The following is a 24,050-nucleotide window of genomic DNA, read 5'->3' on the forward strand; positions in this document are numbered from 1 at the left end:
GGCTTAGGGTCAATCAGTTCCCCTCTTGTTTGTTCTGTTTGCAGTGCGGGCATCATTTCTAAGCATTCGATGATCTCCAATCTCCGAAAGCGCAATACATTTTTCTGTGACAAGACTTCAAGATGTCGCGGATTGAAGAGCTTCCAGATGACTTCGACGAGGCGCTCAACCTCAACAATGCTCCCCCCGAGGTTACCCAGGGTCTGCCCCAGCCGGGATTTGACGCCTTCGCTGCCGGCAACGAAATTCCCTTCCCGATCAATGAAGAGGCATTGAAGGCGCGCAACACTGACCCAAATGCGCCTGAGCTTCCCCCAGCCATTGCGGCTGTCCAGTCGCATACTTCGGAGGAGTTGATGGCGATGATGAACAGGACTCCCTTGTTCATGACCGATATTGAGAATGCGGGCGACGAGAGTACGTCAGATAATTGTTATCATATCGTTGTTGGATGTGACTGACATGTGTGGTTCTTATAGAGGGTGAAAATGTGCTCCTCGATGCCCTCCAGGCTTTGCAGAATGAAGGCACCAGGGGCGAAGTTGCACAAACATTCAAGGGACAAGGCAATGAAGCTGTGCAGGAACTCAAATGGATCGACGCTAAAGAGTTCTACACGAAGGCTATTGCTGTTATCAATGCCAAGGAAGATAAATGGGAGAAGCCCGAAGACCCCAAGGAGGAGGCAGCGCTCCTGCTCAAGTTGGAAGAGGCATCACACATCAACCGGGCGCTATGCAACTTGGAGCTTGGTAAATCTCATCTTCCGAAATGCCTGCATGGAAATTTTTCTAACTTATTGCCTTTCCAGGAAACTACCGTTCCTGTACTCTCGATTGTGCCGCCGCTCTCAAGTTCAATCCCAAAAACGTGAAGGCCTTCTATCGCTCCTCCTTGGCACTCTTCAAGCTGGACAAGATCGCCGAAGCCGAAGATGCGGCCGCCCGAGGACTGGCAATTGATCCGGAAAGCAAGGCTCTCAAGGAATCCGCCAAGAAGATTGCCGAGCGCAAGGCTTTGTTGGAGCGCGCCGCTGCTAGGAAAAAGGCGGAAGAAGAAAAGTTGCGCAAGCAGAACATGATTCTCAGCACTGCTCTGCGAGCCCGTCAGATCAGAACCCGCAAGACTGAGCAGCCTCCCGATATGGAAGACGCTAAGATCCGCCTCGTTCCTGATCCTCTCTCGCCTGAAAGCACCATCGAATTCCCCGCCGTTTTCCTCTATCCCACGGAGGCCCAGTCCGATTTTATCAAGTCCTTCTCGGAGATGAACTCTATCGCGGATCATCTCGATTACATCTTTCCTCTTCCTTGGGATACCAAGAAAGAATACACCGTGGAAGGTGTTGAGTGCTTCATGCAAACCGTCTCTGGTGGTTTGATCAAGGCAGGCAAGAAAGTCCCTTTGTTGCAAATTCTTACCGGTGGTAAGGTTGAGGTGGTGGATGAGCTCGTCAGCATTTTCGTTGTGCCCCTGTCTAAGACCGGTAAATTCATTGCGGATATGAAGGCTCGCAAGACTGGCTGAGCAGTTCCACATTAACATGAAGCACATCGCTCAACTTTCGATCTGTCCCGTCGATTTCCATGGAAATTGCATCTTCAAGAAACCACTATACCTTTGTTGAGATGCTCCTTCTCGAGCCATCTGTCCAGGGGCCTCTTGGCCTGAGATTGGCTGCAATAACGGTACATAGCCACTTTCCACGCTCGGCTTCGACACCCCACGGAGCCAGATGATAACTATACAATTCCTGATACCCCTCAAAAGTGCCAGTCTCATGTACATATATGCATTCTTGGATTCTTATAGATATGGCTCATCTAGGCGGCAGCGCCCTTTTGGAAGCAAACAGTTTCATCGTTCATAAACCAACCAACCCAAAGCCCGGGAAGATCATTCTGCGTTTTGCGTTATGAGATGTCCTAATCCGGGATATTAGATGGTCTTGGCCAGAGACTGTTATTGATAATGCCAACCTCGCAAATGCAATAGAACTCGGTGTAGTTGGAGCTGTATTTTGCCGGTTTCTTTTCTCATGTCGGTGGCACATGTATTTGTGACAGAGAAAATGCCTACGGGGGAGCCTATGATTCCTGGAATCAAAATAACCGGACATAACACGCGTACAGGGGTGATTCACTCAAGCCTGGGAACCTTTCGCTTTAAATTTTCACGCCTAGAGTCTGGTTGGACTAGGCGAAGTTGACTCGGACGTGGATTCTATGATGTTGTGTGCTGTACTTGAGCGCTAATGTAGGTTCAATCATCTCCAAGTGAGGGGATGCGCACTGTCTAGCCTGAATGAGCAGGGTGTGTAGCATACTCTGGACCATTTGGACTCATCAGAAATAGCCCAGTCGCCAATATGCACCCCCGAGAACCTGAATCCCAAGAGGGAATGACATCGACAGGTTCCCCGGAATCCACGAATTAACGGGGCGCATTTACCCGATTCTCCTGAGTTTAGCCCTCATGATCTGTTCTTCAGCAAAAGTCCCTCGAATGCGGAGAAAAGGTTTCGTCAGGGATGTTTTTGCCGTGAAGAAAATACGGGATTTGCTCCGGCAATTTCTCTATTCGTTTCATGCTAGAACATGTGGCACCAGGGCCCATGTCTATGCTTCTGGCTAAAATGGGGGGCTGTCATGCACGAAATCCTACTTGTTACGATATTGAAAAAGGTCGATTGAGCCTAATTGACTGCGTTGAAGCCCGCGACAACTACGCCACGGGCTTTCGGTCCGGATGGCTGTCCAATGTGAAACTACCTAGCGCCGGACCAATGCTGAAAATATCCGAAACCCTCACGATTTGGCCGTGGCATTTTATCGCAAACTATAAAAGGAGCATGGGGTGGTCTCTCTGGACTGACTCTGAAACCTGTGGTCCATTCAGTTATTGGCGAGCTTGGATTATATCGCCACTATGGTTCACTTGTCCCCTATTGCCCTGGCATTGGCCAGCATTCTTCCTCAATTGTATGGATGATCTCGCAATTACTCACATGTTATTGCAAAGACTGATATATTGTGTTTTATAGAACCCAAGGAGCCGGCTTACACAGCGCTGCCGTTGCAAAGGGAAAGCTATACTTCGGATCAGCTACTGACAACCCCGAGTTGACCGATACTGCATACCTTGCCCAACTGAGCAACACAGATGAGTTTGGTCAAATCACTCCTGGTAATGCGCAAAAGGTAACATTGGAATTCACCGTGCTCTAAAGCCCTCACTAATCATCTCTAGTGGGATGCAATCGAACCATCACAAAACACCTTCACTTATACCAACGGTGATACCGTTGCTAGCCTTGCTGCTCAAAATGGCCAGAAGCTCCGATGTCATACTTTGGTTTGGCATAGCCAGTTGCCTAGCTGGGGTAAGCTTTATCATCCCCGTGGAATCGTACAATACGAACTTCCTTCTATCGGAATACCATCTAATCAGTATGAATAGTCTCCAGTGGTACTTGGACCAATGCAACTCTGATTGCTGCCATGAAGAACCACATCACCAACGTAGTGACTCACTACAAAGGCAAATGTTATGCTTGGGATGTTGCCAACGAAGGTAAGTGCTGAAGCTAGGCACGAGGGATACCATGAGCAAGAAACTGATCATTCGACTACCAGCCCTTAATGAAGACGGCACCTATCGTGACAGTGTCTTCTACCAAACCATTGGCGAGGCATATCTTCCCATCGCATTTGCGACAGCAGCTGCCGCAGACCCAGATGCCAAGCTCTATTACAATGATTACAATATCGAGTCCCCCGGTTCCAAGTCAACGGGTGCCCAGAGGATTGTCAAGCTCGTGCAGCAGTATGGTGCGAAGATCGATGGCGTCGGCCTGCAAGCACATTTCATCGTCGGAAGCACACCCAGTCAAAGCGCGCAAACTACCAACCTAGCTGCGTTCACAGATCTGGGGGTCGAGGTTGCCTACACTGAACTCGATATCCGGATGACACTGCCGTCCACTGATGCCTTGCTTGCGCAGCAGTCGACCGATTATCGAAATAGCGTTGCGGCTTGTGTGGCCAACACCAAGTGTGTTGGTGTTACTATCTGGGACTACACTGACAAGTACTCTTGGGTTCCGAATACATTCTCGGGTCAAGGTGCTGCATGTCCTTGGGATGAGAATTTGGTGAAGAAGCCGGCTTATGACGGTATCCTGGCTGCTCTAGATGGTGCGGCTTCATCAACCACGCTCTCCACTACCCTGGCTACTACGACTACTACGAGTGCTTCTGGGGGTGTTACTGGTGTTCCTCTCTACGGCCAGTGTGGGGGCTTGGGTTGGACTGGTGGCTCGACTTGCGCAAGTGGAACCTGTAAGTATGTCAATGACTGGTATTCGCAGTGTCTGTAGGCTCCCTTGGGTGATATTTACTTCCTGGCGAAGATCAACTGGTGGAGGACCAACTGGTGTGTGTTCATCTGTCATCATGTTCATCTCTGCATTTTTCACACGCTAGGATTTATTTTCAATTGCTTTTCAAATCACAGATGAACACTGTAACCCGGTAGGATGTAAGTTCGACTAATGGTTTAATTTCTAAGCAGTACAGTCTTCTTTTCCCCCGTTAGTATTATTTGCGGTCGGGATAGCTTGGTTAAAGACAAACGAAAGTGTATTCATTATTCATCAAAGACATTACAGGTACCACCGCTCAGTTTTGGGCACTTAGTAGTTGAAAAAGTAGGGGTTGGCATAAGGTATCATTGGCTCAGTTGAGGAGCTCTCTGCCAAAGACTGAGTGATAGGAAGACATGCAGTCTGGGGCATATTATGGGCAAAAAACTCCATCCGTGTTGGTTGAACAGAAGAATCGCCAGGATATGGATAGTTTGCGGCGTCAAAGTGGCGTGTCCGATCAACCAAATGCATTTCAGTTGATTCGCGTTTTCTCTTCGACTCGGATGGTGATGTCGACAGGGTCGGGGGCGTCTCCACAGGCTGGTATGAAATATTTGGGCCCAGTTGCATTGTTGAGCAGTATAGATCGGAGGGATTGTATCCGGGCCCGCGCGATGGGTCTACAGGTATGACTTGACTTGGACCGATGCAAGGACTGTCGTCGCTACTGTCGGACCGGGCGATGTTTCGAATGGGATCGGATGCCGTTGGTGAGCTTTGCCCACTGGATGAGTCTTCGGTCGGTTGGGGGAGATTGGTACGTGCGATCAATACAGGCTGTTCTCCATCTATGATTCAGGAGGTGAGTTTGAGGAAGATTTGGAAAATAGGACCTATGAGTGGTGTACCTGAAATGCCATCGAGAAATTCCTGTTCTTTCTCGCGAACTCGATATGCCTCATCCAATATTTGTAAACGATCAACTGGGAGAATCTGACGACGAATGGGCTGATCACATTCTTTCAATCGGATGGTTGTGATTGCGTGGCTTTCATGTAGTTCGCAAAGAATGTGCACTAGGAGTCGAATGCGTTCTGGTTCTTGTCAGCGTCGTTGAACACCTCACAAGGCAAGGTCGTCTCTTACCAACTTTGGGAAGATGGTCCGGTTCCCTATGGCTCACTCCCAGAGGCCACCACGGTGGTTTGGTAGCCTCTGGATCGAGCTGTCGAGTTCTTCCTTCCACAATCTTCCGTCCATTGTAAGGGTAGTTCACTTGCTTGCGTGGCTCGACTAACTTGATGTAAGCTTTGGCGATGACTCGGCAGTTTGTTTGTTGTAAGTTTTGAAAGACTTTCTCGTAGTAAAGGCGCAAAAAATCCCGTTCTTTCACGGAGATGGAGACGGTTTGATGTGAAGTCAAGTTGAAACTCCGACCACCAAAATTCTTCCTCCGAGGTCTTGTCTCTGTTGGCCAAAACCCGTTTGGGGATGACCACATCGGCTGCTGAATGGGGACATCTAGTCGGACTGGATCTTGCATCTGCTCACTGCCCATACTCATTCCACTATACGCCACGAGTCCCCCCTGCGACTGGGCTGGGCTGTATTCATCAAGGTGTGATCCCTGACTGCAAGGCAGTAATGCTTCATTGGAGGCTGTTCTGAGTCAATGCAACGTCTTCGATCCGTGACAAAGAACACTCACATTTATATTGTGTTTGAGATTCTCTCGACATCGCCACTGCTCTCAGAAATTCACCTGTAACTCTCGGGGAGAGGATCGTCTGGCGGCTCTCTGCGATTGAATCGGAGGCCCTTTGACAAAGATTGCCATCTCGATCAATATAGATCATGGCGAAGTGGACATAATTGACCCCCTCTGGCGATGGTTGAGACATTGTGTTGGAGACCTGACTACAGAGTCGGGTCTGTCGAAATCATCCAAAAGAAAATAAAAGGTTCGATCTGAAGTGGATCAAGGGAAGACTATGATTCACCGCAGGGTAGCAATATATCCAGATGGTAACTGTCGATCAGTGGCCAGCTGAAGCGATAGGCCTGAACGTCAAGATTTATAAGAGGTTTGTCAGGCCGGTGTGGCGCACTGACTATACATTTGTAGCGCATCCAAAAAGAGTGGAGGCCCAATTCCAAAGAGCAAAAGCCTTGTGGAGACGAGCAAAAGGACCGATCTGCAACAGCGCCAAAGGAGATGCATACATCAAGTATCGACTTAGCGTATGGAGGCGCGATCCAGCACTAGACCTATTGCGAACCGGAATTATGTTCCTTGTTATTGGCGAAAAATCCCCGAATTTGGACCTCTTGGGTAAGGAGATATACGGTATAATGCTCTAATACGGTCATGCTTGAATACTATCATACTATACTACTATAATACCATATGCCATTCGCTACAGGCATGAGGCGAGGAGTCTCCCGCCAAAGTCCCATGCCTCCTTTCCAAATTGCAACCCGGCCAGAGATCTGCGAGATTGACCATATTGGGGCGCAATGAAACGATCAAGTCGAATAGCTGCACGCTGACAATTAATCCCCAGACGGCATTGTGGACCCTGCGACTCCGTATGGTCGAATGGATCTCGGTCACGGACGACCAACCGCAAACGCATGACAGCACCATGTTTAGACGAACATGTATGCAAGATGACCTCGGTAATCGACGCAATCTGAAATTCTCATGTAGTGATCGACAGGCGGTGGTGTGGCGGAACCTTGTGCCCACCGGTTGCCTACACTTCCCACCATCATCTCCGACGTTAGAACTGGGGGACGGAGTACTCCGTACGGGAGTAGACCGTTGGATGTTGTACATCTATCCAACTGGTCATGTTAGTGTTCTTCCGACTCCTTGCTTGTCCCCAGGAAGTGACAGGATCGATTTCTGGTTATTCTGGTGAGAATGCCTCAAACTGCGTGCTCCCAGATGCAGAGCTCGGGGGTTACTGCGTAGAGCACTATCGATGTACGGAGTACTCCGTAGAGCGCTCAGCTATGATCAAAGCACCTAGCCGGTCACCCGAAGGTGATGTGTCGAAATTGCCATCCAACAACAAAGCGTCAGTTCGAATGACCATTCTCGGCATTGAGTGCAGACTTCCAAGTATCCCAGCGGTTCTAGAGGTGCTAGGTCACACCGTTCACTCAAGACCGCTGGCAGGTTGGGCTTGGACACGGGCGCATGAGACGCATGCGTAAATGCGATTATAGCCCTGCCATCCCTTCCAACGGGAATCGATTTTCCATGTCCCCCAACTGGCTCAACAAGATCCCCCTCATTCTGCATGCACAAGAAGCTTTATCCAGCGGTGCGCCTGCGTCGATGTTGAGAGTGGCTGAGGAATACGAACTTCTATCGAATGTACGCAAGCCTCTCCGGTCTATCTTCCATCTTGTCGGCCGAGCGGCCGCATTTCGGCGTTCAGGAGAAGTTAAACTGAAGGGGCTCTGTCCCACCCAATTGGAGGTGGCCAGCCAATTGAAGATTTTCGGATTGAGGTATCTGTTATATTGCTCAACCATATCAAGAGTACCTTGACGCAAATTCTCAAAGAATCTGAGTTTTCTCGCACTACCTAGCGGAGAGATAAGAGTAGCAATACAAACTCTCACAAAGCTTGAACCAATCTAGGAGATTCATTGATCTAAGATAGGAGGGTTGCTCCAAAAAAGTCACCAGGTCTAAAAATTGGGAAAATTTGACCAAGTCCTATATCGTCCAATTTATTAACCTAAAACATTATATTGAACATTATATTAAACATCATATTAAACATCATATTAAACATCATATTAAACATCATATTAAACATCATATTAAACATCATATTAAACATTATATTAAACATTATATTAAGATCGGTACCAAGCAAAACTGCCTCGTATTTAATTCTGTCCAGCTGCTGGAGTTTCCTGGAACTGCTATAGGGGATCCAATGATTTCATTAATCCCATATCTAGTTTCGAGGTACCTTTTATATGGTTGAGCAATATAAAAGATACCTCAATCCGAGAATCTTCAATTGGCTGCCCACCTCGAATCGGGTGGAACAGAGCCCACCTACGCCGTCCAAGTCTTCGGAAATTTACCACATACCTACAACATACGGAGTACCCGGTATAACCTCGGAAATCACCAAGTGGAGCATGATGCGATTGAAAGGATCGAACACGCGATAAGCTTCGTCGTGCTCGGCTCTTCCCTTGTACAATATAGTGGAGAATCCTAGGCGATGTTTTCCAGCATATTTCTTCGGAGGGTAAGCTCCTACGTTAGATCTCGGTCAAGGTGCAAGAACACAGTTCTCTTTGCAGATATTGCGGTTGATCATACCGTACTCCGTACAGTCACGGAGAACACATATTTCAACATGCCAATGGACCATTCGACGGATCTCGGGATTTTTATCCCAATGCGGTGTACTCCATCCCAGGTGCATTCGAGCCTTAAGCTTATCATTCTGAATGTGAGATTGAGTTTGAGCTAGTACATCGGGACATCAACACCGACATTTCTCGATCTCAAGGCCTCTCTCTATTACGGAATACAATCTTCCGTACTTTGTGGGTTGTGTCCCTATGGAGTACAGAGTACGGATACATACTCCGTACTCCGTACTTCGTCCATACAACGTACAGCTCAGCCCCATGCTAATCACTCCAAGCAAGGATCTTCAACTTGCATTTCCTGGAAATCGGGATCCTTCACTCCGCTCTCGAACTTGTGGCGTTCAGCTGATGGTCCAATGTGGCCCACAGTACCCTTTTTAGCGTCCTGCATATTCGCGCTGCGACATGTATGGAGTCCAGAGCACAATGTTATGTATAATAATCCCACTTTCGAAACATTTCTCAAACATTGAGCCTTCGTACCTATAACAGTGCTTTTTTTTTTATCCCCTGCAGCCTGTATTCGCCACACAACGGCACAGGCCTCGGTTGCGTACGTAGATCGCACGGAATGGCTGTCAACAAAGTTCCCAGGATCGTCTAGCTGGCTACCTTTTCGGGCTAAATTAGATATATCGCCTAGTGACTCCAGATAGATCAAGTCAAGAAGGTTTACGGAGTACCATGTTTCCACTCGTTCCTGAAAAAAAATTCATAAGCGAGCCCCTCTTCTCATGTATGACTTGTGTACATCCCGATTCCCCGAACGTGGGTTCACGGCGAGCGCCGTGGATACCGGCGGAAGGACCTGAACAAGATCGCCATGTAGGGAGTAGCTAGTCCGTATGTAGCTAATACTTCTGAAAGCTCTTGATTACAGTTTTGTAGGGAGATTTTCAGTCTCCATACCGGAGAACTCGGCACGCTTTTGACCGTGACAGCTTTCTTTCCTGCACCGCCACTTGCCGGATGTGAGCCGGCAGGGTTTATTTAAAAAAGAAAATTGAGGGGTAAAGACGAATGATATTCGATTTCATGTGACACACAAGATGGCGGTAAGAGGTATGGCCTGAGAGCGAATGTGAGGCTGAAAAGGTACCAGAATAGGGAGTCCAGAGTACGGGAAGAGTCATGAACAAGGCTGAAAAGAAATGACAAGATCTTAGTGCATATATGGGATACACTGGCGATAGCCCACTTCTAGTCCGTAGATCCTGCTCCATAAGGATCAAGCTGGAATAGGCAGGTGCATATGTTGAAGTTGAGAGAAGCGCCGTGGGAGTTGGCAAAGACAAAACTGGGGTGGAGCATCCGATTTCAGGCATCAGTATTTTGTCAGCCTGAGGCATGACATCCCGTGACCTCCCAAGCTCACTTCCATTGTGTGACGGTGGAAGGTCAAGTACTTCTGTACGCCATACTCCAGACCCCATACTCCGTACAGTCTTGAAAGGCTAGAATTTTCAAACCTCTCCGATTCAAGTTTCATGTCAACTTGAAATTACACATTATTATCCATTCAATACTCAAACCTGGGTCTCCACCATTCCGAAAGGGCTCCGCTGCATTAGCCCGCCCACGGCTGATCGCTCTGAATCTGGGCAACCAAAATCTGTCTTGCTCAGGTTGTGAAGGCTGCTCGTGTTCATATCCCTGCCTCTTGACAGAGCCAATCACTACGTTCTTTGTCTTGTTTCTAATCCAGCTCACGCCAAATCTCTGGGGTTCTCCAGTCAACCGACGCCCTTGGACCTTCACCGTCTTGTCCGTGCGGCCTGCGTAATTCAGCTTATCCCCCCTAGTAGCTTCCCTAAACCGAGGGGATCGCTGAAGGGAAGAATTATTACAGGGTGAAAAGAATCACAGGAGCCACCCTTTAACTGTGATGCTCCCACATTACACAATGGACCCCAATGCTGGTTATCCCGCAGGCTATCCCGTCCCGGCTCAAAGCCCCTCAAACCAACAGATGCCTTTTTACCCTAACGCTATTCCCCCGTATCCCCAGACAAAGGCGCCCTCGACTCAACACTTTGGTGCTATGCCTATGCAGCCGGGTCCTGGTGGAGCAATGATGCCTTCAGGTTTCCCCCAACAATCCTCTGGTTCGTGTTTCCCCCCTTACCCTTTTCCGTGATTATCAGCGCGGAGAATTTGTCACCTTTACCCCAAGCAGACTGGGATTGTATGTCACATTAATAAGGGGAAGAGAAGGGATGCCATGGGCTATTTTCACCCATTCCCCCTCATTCCTGTGTCACCCAGCCCCTAAAGCCTACCACTGTCACTTGTATTGAGCCTTGGCATTGTTTGATCTTGACTCTTTGTCTCTCGCTACATTCAGTTCCCTTAATTTTGTGTTGCAATTTCTCTAGCTGACCATATTCTTAATCATAACAGCAGCTATGGATAATTTCTCAACACCCTTCACCCAGGCTTCCATTCCCACACCCATGGGTCAATTTGTCCCCCCTCAAGGCACATCCGGCGCAAATGTACCGTCACAAGTAGCGCAGACCTTCTCTCAAAACATGGCTTCTATTTCAGCGAGCAACCTTCTTGGCACACAACCCAAACCCCCTTCGCAAATTAACTCTCCTCAAAACGCCGCTCATAGTGGGGCTCCGAATCAGGCCCAAGCCCAAGCCCAGGCTCAGGCTCAGGCTCAGGCTCAGTTTGCAGTGCGTGAAAAGGCCCGTGTCACGACGCTCCTCGATATCAACTCGGCTCTGTTGCAAGAAGTGGTGAACCTCCAAGCTGCTGGCAAGGCGGGGCCTGCCTCCAACCCCGATACGAATTCACCAGCGTCAGAACAAGCGGATCCATCTAAGGCGAACCAGAAACCGAGCCCCGAATACATTGAGTGTATGCGACGCTTGCAAGCCAACCTAGCATACCTCGCTACTATCGCTGATCGAGCAAAGAAGGCGAGTGGTGTCGTTCCCCAGACCCCAGCGATCATGACTCCGCCCCCCAACCTTCCTACTGTGAATGAACTCTATGCTAGGCTCAATGAGCTTTTTTCGCGGTCCGCAAAGTCCTCTACCCCACAACGATTGAGCCCTCAGACCATGCAAGGAAATGGTGGGCCTAGCCCGGGCGCAATGGTTGAGACAAACATTTGAGAAAATGACGAAACATGCGGTCCCCCATCCTTTGTGTCGGGAGACATATCACAATTGATTATCAAACTTCTGAATTGTCTAACCATGCAAATCACTCCGCATGCGGTTTGAGCAACTAAAGCAAGTCACCTTGGAGGTGTTCACTCAACCCCTTCACGACCATCCACACCGGCAGAAGCATCGACAACCCACCATGCGAACTACCCCTGCCAGGTGAGAAACCAAATCCGTCACCAGCTGAGAATTTGCAGCCAGCCTTAGTCGGTGTCATATATGAAGGCTGGGAAATACTTTCAAACTCATCAAATTCCTTGGAGGTAGCATTTTCCGCGGAAGGGCTTTCATGAAAGGAGTAATCCAAGCTATAGAGCGAACCCCAGAAGATCACTTATCTGTACACTAGTTGAATGTAACATCTTTTGCATACCATCTCCATGAAAATTAGGCATATATCACTCTACCTAGACCTTATGAAATGTTCAGCTGCGCGTGAAGTTGCCATGGGACCACATCGTGCGAGCAACTGCGCCATTTCGCAAGCGCTTTTCACTCCACCTTTTCGAAGCTACCTGACTATCTCCTATTGTATTTTCCCATCTTTTGGGGCAGAAGCATTGCGAATATCCTTATTTCTGAGTGTACTGAATGGCTTCAATGATATATTTGGCTTTGATGTTCTTTCTAAGCTATCCAAAGATCTGGAAGTATGGACTATAGCAATATATGGCTTTCAGCCTCGCCTTTATAGATAGGCGGACTCATATACGGAGTACTGCCGGCACAATCTTGTATAAAAATGGTCCACAGGCGTCTATCGCCGTCCGTAGAGGACCATGCACCCGGTGAGTCTTCCACCAATCATATGGCGTCGCTGGTCTACCGCTTTGAAGACTGTCATGGAGGCTTTGTCTCAAGATCAAGGCGCGTACACATTTTCCCCCAATTGCGTGGTGGATGTCTTGTTCTTTGCTAGCCGTATGCAAAAGGAGCTTTTCAATCACCACTGTCTTACCTCGATCACCCTATCAAGCTTCAAAGAGAACATTCGCTCATTTGAAGTTCCAAGCTGCTGATCGGTCATCTGCGTCACATTCCTTAACTCCGCATCGCCTACATATCAACGAGTTCCGATCGCTTTATCTTCCATTCGCTGCTGCCTTGTCAGCTTCTCGAAGCCTCCGAACCATCTGCTACCTTACGAATCGTCAACAACATTCTCCGCAGCACCTTTGGGCCTCGGATATCTTCACCATGGATGGCAAAGGCGATCTGGGCGCAAAGCGCAAGCTCAACACAGCTTCCAATGCTTCTGAGTATCCCAATAAGCTACTCAGACCGGACGCCGCAACTTTAACTCCTAGTGATGCAACACCTGCCAACGGAACTGTCTATGATGTCGAGGAGGAGATGAATGAACCTTCTTCGCCAGTCGCCCTTCCCGCCACAACAGATTCGCCTGAATGGCAGGCTACCATCGAAAAAGTTGTGAAATGTGCTGTATCCATCCACTTTTGTCAGACTTGCTCGTTCGACACAGAGCTATCAATGTCCAGTCAAGCTACTGGTTTCGTGGTGGATGCAGAGCGGGGATACATCTTGACCAATCGCCATGTGGTTGGCGCTGGACCATTCTGGGGATACTGTATCTTTGATAACCACGAGGAGGTAAGTCGACTCCGAACCATTGTTCTATTTCATTTCTTAGTTGGTTGCTAACCAGATTGTCAAATAACAGTGCGACGTCAGGCCTGTATACCGGGATCCCGTTCACGATTTCGGAATTCTGAAGTTCGACCCCGCCAAAATTCGTTATATGGAAGTCACCGAGTTGAAGCTCCAGCCTGATGGAGCGCGAGTTGGCACAGAAATCCGTGTTGTGGGTAACGACGCTGGAGAAAAGCTGAGCATTCTGTCTGGCGTGATTAGTCGACTGGACCGGAATGCGCCTGAATATGGGGAGGGCTATTGCGATTTCAATACCAATTACATCCAGGCCGCAGCTGCAGCTAGTGGTGGTAGTTCGGGAAGTCCTGTGGTCAACCTTGCTGGTCAGGCAGTTGCTTTGCAGGCTGGTGGTCGAGCTGACGGGGCTGCGACGGATTACTTTTTGCCACTGGATCGTCCGCTCCGTGCGCTAGAGTGTATTCGCCAAGGCAAGCCTGTCACTCGGGGTACAATTCAAACACAGTGGATCTTGAGGCCTTTCGATGAGTGTCGCCGTCTCGGTCTCACGCCAGAATGGGAGGCCTCCGTGCGCGCTGCTGCGCCGGCGGAGACAAACATGCTTGCGGCGGAGATCATCCTTCCAGAGGGGCCTGCGGACGGCAAGCTATTGGAAGGAGACGTGCTTCTCAAGGTGAACGGACAGCTTCTCACCCAGTTTGTCGAACTCGACGATATCCTTGACTCGAGCGTCGGCAAATCTGTCAAGTTGCTAGTTCAAAGAGGTGGCCAAGACGTTGAGGTTGAGTGTCAGGTTGGGGACCTTCATGATATTACCCCCGATCGTTTCGTGACTGTCGCTGGTGCCACCTTCCACGATCTATCATACCAACAATCACGTCTGTATGCCATTGCCACTCGTGGAGTCTATGTCTGTGAGTCGGCAGGCTCTTTCAAGCTGGAGAATACTGTGGCGGGCTGGATCATTGATTCAATCGACAAGAAGCCGATTCGTAACCTCAATGAATTCGTAGAGGTCATGAAGAAAATTCCTGACCGCGCTCGCGTGGTGATCTCATATCGCCATATTCGCGACCTGCACACCAAGGGAACTAGCATCGTTTACATTGATCGCCATTGGCATCCCAAGATGCGCTTGGCGGTCCGTAACGACGAGTCTGGTGTCTGGGATTTCTCGGATCTTGCAGATCCCATTCCTGCCGAACCTCCTGTCGCAAGAGAGGCAAACTTCATTCAATTAGAAGGTATCAGTCAGCCTGCTGCTGCCGAAATTGTCCGTAGCTTTGTGCGTGTGGGGTGCGTCATGCCATTGAAGCTGGATGGGTACCCTCAGGCGAAGAAGACAGGATTTGGACTTGTCATTGATGCCGAGAAGGGTCTAGTGGTGGTATCACGAGCCATTGTTCCCTATGACCTATGCGACATCAACATTACTGTGGCCGACTCAATCATCGTCAGTGCTAAGGTAGTCTTCCTACACCCGCTTCAGAACTACTGCATCATTCAATATGATCCCAGCCTCGTCAAAGCTCCGGTCAAGAGCGCCCAGCTCAGCACCGATTATATCAAGCAAGGCCAAGATACTATCTTTGTCGGCTTCAACCAAAACCACCGCATTGTCGTCGCCAAAACTACTGTTACTGACATCACAACTGTGTCAATTCCCGCCAACTCGGCTGCCCCTCGTTACCGTGCGATCAACCTAGACGCTGTGACCGTGGATACTGGGCTCAGTGCTCAATGTTCAAACGGTGTGCTCGTCGGTGAAGATGGCGTGGTGCAGGCCTTGTGGTTGAACTACCTCGGCGAGCGCTCTGCCAGCTCTCACAAGGATATTGAATATCACCTTGGTCTTTCGACCCCGTACCTCCTTCCCGTTATCTCCAAGATTCAGCAAGGAGAGGTCCCAACCTTGCGAATCTTGAACATGGAAAGCTATGTTGTGCAGATGAGCCAGGCCCGCATTATGGGCGTCTCTCAGGAGTGGATCAACAAGGTCACCGAGGCCAACTCCGCGCGACACCAGCTTTTCATGGTGCGCAAAGTTGATAGTCCTCCGGCAGCTATCACACCTGATCCCAGCACCAGCTTCCAAGAAGCTGACATCATTCTCACGCTGGACGGCCAACTCATCACCCGCGTTTCTGAGTTGGATGTTATGTATGAAAAGGAGTTCCTAGACGCGTTGGTTGTACGGAACGGCGAGGAAGTGCGCATCCGCGTCCCCACGGTGCCAACTCGGGATATCGAAACAGACCGTGCTCTTGCCTTCTGTGGTGCTGTCCTACAAAAGCCGCACCATGCCGTTCGCCAACAGATCTCTAAGGTTCACAGCGAGATCTATGTTAGCGCAAGAGTGAGTTGTCCTACCTAATTTTTATATGTTGAATACCGCTAATGCCATCACTCAGAGCCGTGGCTCCCCGGCTTACCACTATGGCCTTGCACCCACCAACTTCCTCACTGCTGTCAATGGCGTGTCAACTCTAGATCTAGACAGCTTCATTCGGGAAGTCCGCAAAATTCCCGATAATGAATACTTCCGTGTTCGCGCTGTCACCTTCGACAACGTCCCCTGGGTTGTCACTATGAAGAAGAACGACCACTACGTGAGTTCCTTTGCATTTCATTGATTACCCGAGCCAAAACTCCGATGCCCATTCTAACTCTTAATAGTTCCCCATGTCCGAGTATGTCAAGGATCCCACCACCGCATCTGGCTGGCGCACAATCTCCTACGAGACTGAGGTTGGCGTGGCCCCTGATGCTGCCAATCTCAACCCCGATGCCATGGATGAGAGTGTCGGCGGAGGAGCCAGTGATATAGAGCCAGATATGGCGTAGGTATCCCCGCGCGGTTGTTTAGGGGCTGGAGAGACTTGTACTATATTCTTCTCGGCGCTTCTAGGGGGGTTCGGATCGGGGATTTCACTTTACCTTGCGATTTTTTCTCGAGATTTCTTTTCTATTACTCTCATGACATGTCTTCCGCCTATGAGCGGTTGGGTATAAAACCATAAACAATGCACATCTATCACACTTACTTTCTTCCTTCAGAGCTTGGTCCGATACTGCTGTCCGTTTTTTCAAAAATCCCTCTTTTATGGTCTGTCAACTGGGCCTCCATACGCAACTTTCTTGATATGCCAAATTCTCGCTGTTAAACAGTAAACCCCCACGACCTTCGTTGAGGGACATACCAGACACATATACCATACTTTATTGTCATATGGCTTTTTTGAATATACCTTTTAATAACGAGCTATATAGATGAAACCCTGAAATATCCACTATCAAGTTATGGTTAAAGCCTAGTCTAGTACGGAGTATAGGCTCCGAGATCGCGTCGCTGTTCAATGACTGGGGCATATCCCCTCGAATGCCATTTAGGCATCGAAGTGCTCATTCTTTTTTTCGGTTTTAGTATTGTCTCTGGCACACTGCCAATCTCTCCTATTTGATCGTTATCAAAATTCCGGTGGGATTCCATGAATATATATTGCCCATATCCCAGCGTTTCGAGCATAACTACCTAGTACAATTGGCGAATGCGAGGGAATCCACAGACTACATGATGAGATGATACAGAGATAAATATTTGAAGCACCAGTGTTCAAGATCTCAAAAACGAAAAAGCGTAGGTCGATACAAAATAACTAACAAAAAGCAAAAAGAAATGTGCATCATCCGTGAATCGAACACGGGCCTCGTCGATGGCAACGACGAATTCTACCACTAGACCAATGATGCTGGTTCATGTATTGGCCATCACTATTATGCTATATGATGGAAGCCAACCTTTAGTCTCACAGAAATCCTTGAAGACATGGTCATACCTGCACGCATCCTAGCTCGTACGAATACCCAGGTACCCGGCACCAATGGAGGTCAAAATAACACTTCATTATCCCATACACCGATGGATGCGCTATGCAGCTGTTGTCTAAGACCGTAGATAAACAGGAGGGTTGATGAAAATAACACGAAACGCCTGGTAGAGAATACAACCATAACACCGACATGACCATGTCCACTGCCAAACCCCAACCCAAAAAGGACCTGCTGCTGTTCAATGTGCAGGTCAATATACAATCCAAAAAAGAATGATTCATCCCATCACGTTGATCACTGATCGTTGAAGCTCCAACCACCATTGAGCCGCATTCGCTGTCGATCAGCGATATCCTTTCGGATCTCCTCTTGTGTGAGTCCATCAGGACCGGACCAGTTGGCACTGCTGGTACGAACGCGGTATTTTTTGATTTTATTATCCGGCTTGAAAGTCTCCTCTAGAGAGAATGGCGCAATTGGCCCGAAGATCGAGTCAACCTCCATACCCTCTTGCTCTATGAGAAGATCTGCCAGCTCCTTCGCCTGTGCCCACTTGGGAACGGGGAACATTTCGGAGTCAGAATCATCATCTTCACTATCCGTGTTGACCTCGGGCAACTGGATGTTTTCACCATTTGGATACTTAGGGGATGGCTTGGCCAATGGACGCTGTGCGGAATTGGGCGTCGGCTTGTGTGCACTAGGTGGAGGCGCGTGGTTTGGTTCGGCAAACGGTATCTTGCCGTTTGTGTATGTGATCATAGGGTGCGCGGGGCGCTGAGGTTGAGCATTTCGGTAGCTGGAAGCCCCAGGTTGAGGAGCGATGGATGACTGTCCACGGCCAAGGGTAGAAGGCTGTGTAGATTCCTGAAATCAGTGGTGTGTACGTGGGGAAGTCCTGGAACCAGATGGTACTGACCTTTCTAATACTCGATTGACGGATAGGCTGCGCCATTGTGCGTACAGGTGGCATAGGATTGTGCTCATCCTCAGTCTTTCGTCGCTTGAACTCGCCCGTGGATTGTACGTTACTAGGTTTGGATACTGCAGGCCGTTGGTTGGGCTCATCGTTGTTGCCTCTTTTGGGAGGTTTGGCAGGGTTAGGCGCGGGTGGATTGATACCGCGACCGCCAAATGCTTGAATCGAGCTGCCCAAGCGAGATGGTGGGCGCGAAGTACCCAAGTCGCTTCGTTGAGAAGACTGAGAATATCCTTGCTCATGCTGTAGAATTGGACCCTGGAGATAGTTAGTGGCAGACAAAAACACTCAATCGGAACAAAAACGCTACCTCGTTGACAATTTGCTGACTCCCTTGCCTTCCATGCTTCCGAGCATTTTCTGCTTGGCGCTTCTTGATAATTTCCATACGAGCAGCTTTGTTTGGATCCTCCTGTGCCGACCGTTCGCGGCGCTCCCGTTCGACTTGACGTTCTCTCTCGACCTGACGCTCTCGCTCAGCTTCGGCGCGACTGTTCAGCTCCTGCCGACGAGCCTCTTCCTGTTGCAGCTGTTGGGCGGCACGTTTGCGTTCTAGCTCCCGCTTTTGGTCTTCCTTTCGGCGTGCCTCGCGTTCCTGCTCCTTCTTGCGGTCACTGGCAATCTGAGCCTTGCGCTGGGCCTGTGTTTGGCTGGACACAGAGCTTTTGAAGCTGCTCGCAGAAGATGCTGTATGAAGAGATGCATTGCTTCCCTTCTTTTTCAGAGTTGGTCTCGAGGCCGGAGCCGAGGTGGCCATGGCAATACTCGAATCCTGAGGCACCGAAGATGACGGAACAGGAATTTGTTGGCGAGACATGGTGCTGCCGACACGAATTGACATGGGTTGTGGTGTCGGGCGTTTGATGGGCTCGCGTGTGGGTTTGAGAGGACGACGCTCATTCTGCTTTGGCTGGGGAATTGCAAACCTCGAGTTAGACTCCTGAGTGGATTCGGGTTCTCGCGATTGTTGCCGGTAAGACTGAGAGGCCTTGGGTGCTGCCGAACTTGGCCTCTCTTCGGGTTCGACCGACGAGTTCTCCTGCGCGGCCTTGAGTTGAAGAGCTCGCTGCTTTTCCTGCTCTCGGGCTCTCTCAGCACGCGCTTCTTCCATCTCTCGATCCTCACGCTCTCGATCCTCACGCTCTTGTTCTTCCCGCTCGTGCTGACGCCGTTTCTCCTCCTTCTCGGTCGAGCTTCTTGTCCGACGGCCTTCCTGACGATGGGAACTGGAGATCGGAATTGGTTGAGATAAATGTTTGGCACTCTTATCCGGTACGTCAGCGCTCGGCTGAATCCGCCACTGCTCAGGAGAAGAGTGTTCTGTTCGTGGTGTGTTACCAGTACTTGAGAACAAGCCTTTAGCGGACTTCATGATCGAGTGTAGTCTCAATTTCGAAGCACTTATATGACCATCGAAGCGCCTTGGGGAGCCCGTTGGAGTAGTAGATGGATTGCCGGTGATATGGGACAAAGAAGCACTTTGCTGGTGACCGTGCTGCCGGGGTGACGAGAATATCGAGGCAGATGATTTGGGACGTTCGGGCTCTGATCTGAATGATTCCTGGTTGGTTACTCGCTCCCTTTCGGCCTCAGAAAGCTTTTCCACGACATCCGTGGTCTTGCTCTTGGAAAGCTCGGCTTTTTGGGGTGAGTTCAGAGGCTTGATCCAGTCATCATCGACTGATAAAGGCTGGAGCGCCGGAGCTTCACGTAGCTTCTCATTCAAAACTCCAGACTTAGCTTCAGGCTTAGAAGCTGGAAGATCCGGATAGGGAATCTGACCAGCTATTAACCCAGAGGTGGAAGTGATTGACTTTCTTGGACGGGATGGTTGAAGTTTGCCCAACATGCTGATTCTATCGTGCAAAGACTGAGTCGACTTCTTGTTGTGCATCCTGGTGGCCTGATCCGAATCCGTTTCTTCGATATCTTCCTTCTCGTCATCAATTTCCAATACTCTGGAACCAGAATTCTCATCTGTCGCATTTTGCGGGACCCTGTGCCCCCCAGTCTGCCGGCCGAAGTAACTAGGCCGTCCGCCAGTACTCATCTTCGCTAGGTCAACATGGCTGGTTCGAGTCTTCAAGGGCTCTCGTGCGGGGAGGGTGGCAAAGCTCAAGCTACTTTTCCGAGCAAAGGGTCGCTCAGGAGTGGAACCATCCGAAGGGGAGCCGATATCATCAAGATTGTCCAGAACTGTATCATCTTTGTCATCATCCTCGGTTGGATCTTCCATCTCTTCATCCTCAGGCTGGGATTGTTGCATCTCGACAGGTGGAGCCACCGGTGCCACCAAAGCTTTCTCTGGCGATGACTCGGGTTTCGAGACAGCTGGATCATCCCCCCTAATCGTTTTTGGCTCGGATTCCTTTCTTTTCTGTTGCTTTTCGGGGCTGCTGATTGCCAGCTTCGATTTTGACAATTTAGTTGGAGTCGAGGTGCTTTCAGTCTCAGATTCGTTCGGAACAGAGTCAACCGGCCGCGCAGTTCGCAGCTGGGTTGGGGTTGGGTTATTGCTCGGCTCAACAGTCTCTCCACGAGAACGGACATTTTCCTGGGCAGTGTGGAAAGATTCTTCATTTGTTTGTTGAGTGCCTTGCATCTCGACCTCTTGGACATCCAGGCTCATAGGCTGCTGCGCTTCAAGAGGTTGGGTAACAGGCTGAGTAGAAGCCTGTGATTCTTTCTGCACGTCAGGCAGTACCATCTCATCATCTTCGGGTATGCCATGGTGGCCCGAGTCAGTGTTGTAGGTGGGGAAGGACTTGAGATTCTGAGCGAGATTAGGATACTCGGGGTTTGAAGCTTGCTCTGTTGCATCCTTAGGGCGGGGCACAGGTGATGCCGCTGGAGGAGCGGGTTTCGGAACAACACGATGAATGAACGGGCTCGGAGATGTTTGATTCTCTAATTGTTTCTGGGCGGATGAAAATATTTCGCTCAAGGGCTGGAAGGGGGATTAGACAAGCCCTGTTAAGACGAATTCAATATGTGAGATACGCACCACTCGAGACTCTTCCGGAATACGCTTTCGAGCTGTACGAGGTGTTTTGCCTCTCATCTTTCCAGGTGTTTTGAACACATCCGCAAAGTTTCTGGATCGCTGTCAATACTGAGGAGACATAAATACCAGAGTGCGGTCGCGACTTACGTTTGGCCCTTGGAGAATATCTCGGACATATGTTCATTCAGCCAGTCCATTTCATGTCGAACGGGATATTCCACTTCCTCCATCTCTTGTTCCACAAGATCCGCCATGTTTTCTTTCTCTGCTGCAATCCATAGTGCCGAGCCAACGGGCTTCTGCGCTCTTGCGCCTGCCGCCGCCATATTAAGAAGACACCGTCGCTGAAAATTGGGGAATCCAAAGGGTGTAGCAATTAATGACGAGCGGTCGAGGAGAGCTGTAAGCGCACAATCATGGGGATTGGTGTGGGTTGTGGGGTCGCGTTTTAGTGTCGGGAATGGAGATGAGGCCGGGAATCAAAACAGACCTAATCGGGATGCCTGGCAACGCGTGGGTCACGTGTACACCGCTTATTTTGCTTGACACCTGAGAAAACAGGCAGTAACGCATGCCGCATACATTCGAACACGTCATTGTTGCTCATGTCTTTTGTAGATTCAACTATTATACTGTCTATCACTACTAGATTCGCCCAGAGGTGATCGATTGTTGATGCCTCGACCCTTCAAATCAAGGATGTTAACATAAAGATATCTTCTCTATCATTTGTATTTCCCTCTCTCGAAAAAAGCCTACTGTACGGTTTATCATTCAAATATCGCTTAAACACAGCGCTGTGACGACTGGGCTGGTCCATGCGCGGTCCTGGTATACGCGTAAAGCCCCCCCACATCACTTCTCAGAGGCTCATGTGCATGCTGCTCAAGAGAGGACATCGACTGAGCCAAAAGCTTAGAGCTTGGACAGGAGTCATTCGAAACCTAACGACTCAACAGTTGATAGAGCTGAGAAAAGGGCTTGGGACCCTTTCAAAGTCTCCAGCTGAGGTGATTGAGATGCTCGCTAGCAGAGTCCAGCCTCACTGTTATGTGTTTTGACAGGCACTTCTTGCGCTCGATCTGAACAAATTGCTGCCCTTTGAGGGCACATGAGTCTATGTATCGATGTCCTTTTGTCATTATTGTGAAAATAAATGCTTAATTGAAAATTGAACGCACATTATATGACATGGAACTTGATATCATCAGTCTCGAAGTTCATACCCGACTCAATTTCAGGAATGAGGCCTACCACAGACTATATTCAAATGCATAATCCAACGAATATTCACAGATGTGCAAGTCAAGCCTAAAGCCTATGGGTACATGCATGCGTGTCTAATCTGACACCCAGACACTTCCTCATCCTCCTCCTCATTCGATGAATCATATCCATCTGAACTGTGGCGATAACCGATTCCATTTTCTACTTCACGAGCAGGAACAGAAACGGCGATGTCGGCCAATTCCATATAATCCCTCCGAATGTAGGGCCACCCCAAATTTGGGGGTAATGGGAGCTTCCACTCGACCTGGAGGGGAGGGTTCAAACAATATCGACCCTCAAATGTTTCCTGCGAAGGCCACATCATTACAGTCACAGGATAATACTGAAGCCGACCAGGCACTATCTTATCACGCAGTCAGCGGAATCTGCTAATCAGGGAACTACCTGTCCATCTGGACACCAAAGTTCCAGACTTGACTACTAGCATCTTGGTGCCATCTGCTCGCTGGAAATACCAGCTTTCAGCCGTGTTGCCTGCAAGAAAGTTCACTGACTTTTTTCTCCGATCGACGCTTTCGAAGTTGATACAGAACTTGGTGACGCTGGACGGCAGTGTTAGTTTTTGGCCCCAGGCTCCGACAATGAATAGCTCATCCTTGTGTTCCCAGGACCAGGTATCTTTGAATTAGATAGTGAAATTGACGGTCTTAGGGTGAACATACTGCATCTCAAATATCCCCCTGAAGCCGAGGGTGCCATCGAAATCCCATGAACTTGGCTCCCATAGACTTAGTTGCGGGGACACTTGAACATGGCCACCTAGCATTTGGCCATGTCGAACATGGATCAGGTTCAGACTTCGTTGCATTCCCTTGATCAGAGTTATGTGTTTAGAAGTACGGTCTGACATCGGCGTCCAGAATGTCATTTCCGAACAGGTGAAGGGCATAAGCCACGCCTCCATGTAAACTATTTTACAGGTCTGTAGCAATCCTGTATAGACCCAATGGTGGATATGATACCCTGACCTATCAGTGTACTCATCTTCCCCAAGTGGATGTGTGATGTCTGGGCCATTTGCTAGGGCGTAAGCGAAGATCTCATAGCGAATTTGGAAGGAATAAGCAAAAAAAAAGTAGCTTTACGTCTGTTTATTGTAGTCTGTAAAACCAGCAGACGAAAGGTTTGAGGATCCCATTCTCAGTGAAATCCGTCTACTCGGTGTGTTGGGAATGACAAGGGGGAAGATTGCCTATAAATACATACGGAGTACGGCGGGTCAAATTCAGCTGCTGGTGAGGCTGAAGCGAAGCCTTGGACCTAAGCGCAGATCAGCCAACCATATCATCACAGGCACTGTTCCTGCAGGGATGCAGCTTTTGATACGCGGGAAGCGACATCAAACCGCTAACATTCCAC

At 49.3% G+C, this 24,050-nt stretch overlaps 7 protein-coding genes across 7 annotated transcripts; 4 read left to right on the top strand and 3 right to left on the bottom strand.

The window, feature by feature from the left end:
• Positions 1–122: 122 nt before the first annotated feature.
• On the top strand, positions 123–1,527 carry N7457_007557 (HSP70/90 family co-chaperone CNS1; the record flags this gene model as incomplete). Its single annotated transcript, XM_057178600.1, has 3 exons — positions 123–417; positions 480–752; positions 812–1,527. The coding sequence occupies 3 exons, from the start codon at positions 123–125 to the stop codon at positions 1,525–1,527; spliced, it is 1,284 nt and encodes a 427-aa protein (XP_057030344.1).
• Positions 1,528–2,928: 1,401 nt separating this feature from the next.
• On the top strand, positions 2,929–4,378 carry N7457_007558 (putative endo-1,4-beta-xylanase; the record flags this gene model as incomplete). The annotated part of the gene is made up of 5 exons (XM_057178601.1): positions 2,929–2,981; positions 3,044–3,200; positions 3,250–3,382; positions 3,460–3,573; positions 3,636–4,378. The coding sequence occupies 5 exons, from the start codon at positions 2,929–2,931 to the stop codon at positions 4,376–4,378; spliced, it is 1,200 nt and encodes a 399-aa protein (XP_057030345.1).
• A 315-nt stretch (positions 4,379–4,693) lies between these two features.
• Positions 4,694–6,267, bottom strand: N7457_007559 (DUF2841 domain-containing protein; the record flags this gene model as incomplete). Its single annotated transcript, XM_057178602.1, has 4 exons — positions 4,694–5,214; positions 5,275–5,460; positions 5,513–6,025; positions 6,075–6,267. The coding sequence occupies 4 exons, from the start codon at positions 6,265–6,267 to the stop codon at positions 4,694–4,696; spliced, it is 1,413 nt and encodes a 470-aa protein (XP_057030346.1).
• Positions 6,268–10,682: 4,415 nt separating this feature from the next.
• N7457_007560 (uncharacterized protein) lies at positions 10,683–11,904 on the top strand (the record flags this gene model as incomplete). The annotated part of the gene is made up of 2 exons (XM_057178603.1): positions 10,683–10,884; positions 11,180–11,904. The coding sequence occupies 2 exons, from the start codon at positions 10,683–10,685 to the stop codon at positions 11,902–11,904; spliced, it is 927 nt and encodes a 308-aa protein (XP_057030347.1).
• A 915-nt stretch (positions 11,905–12,819) lies between these two features.
• N7457_007561 (putative nuclear serine protease HtrA2/Nma111) lies at positions 12,820–16,431 on the top strand (the record flags this gene model as incomplete). The annotated part of the gene is made up of 4 exons (XM_057178604.1): positions 12,820–13,569; positions 13,640–15,943; positions 15,999–16,196; positions 16,264–16,431. Coding segments are annotated over 4 exons (3,420 nt in total), but the record flags the coding sequence as incomplete, so codon positions are not given.
• A 1,281-nt stretch (positions 16,432–17,712) lies between these two features.
• On the bottom strand, positions 17,713–21,727 carry N7457_007562 (uncharacterized protein; the record flags this gene model as incomplete). The annotated part of the gene is made up of 5 exons (XM_057178605.1): positions 17,713–18,285; positions 18,338–18,655; positions 18,708–21,344; positions 21,402–21,492; positions 21,549–21,727. 5 exons carry the CDS (start codon positions 21,725–21,727, stop codon positions 17,713–17,715), a joined length of 3,798 nt encoding a protein of 1,265 aa, XP_057030349.1.
• An 856-nt stretch (positions 21,728–22,583) lies between these two features.
• Positions 22,584–22,992, bottom strand: N7457_007563 (uncharacterized protein; the record flags this gene model as incomplete). Its single annotated transcript, XM_057178606.1, has 2 exons — positions 22,584–22,651; positions 22,752–22,992. 2 exons carry the CDS (start codon positions 22,990–22,992, stop codon positions 22,584–22,586), a joined length of 309 nt encoding a protein of 102 aa, XP_057030350.1.
• Positions 22,993–24,050: the final 1,058 nt, after the last annotated feature.

Source organism: Penicillium paradoxum (assembly GCF_028828445.1).
Source record: "Penicillium paradoxum strain IBT 22861 chromosome Unknown utg000006l_segment0_segment0, whole genome shotgun sequence".
NCBI classification, from domain to species: domain Eukaryota; kingdom Fungi; phylum Ascomycota; class Eurotiomycetes; order Eurotiales; family Aspergillaceae; genus Penicillium; species Penicillium paradoxum.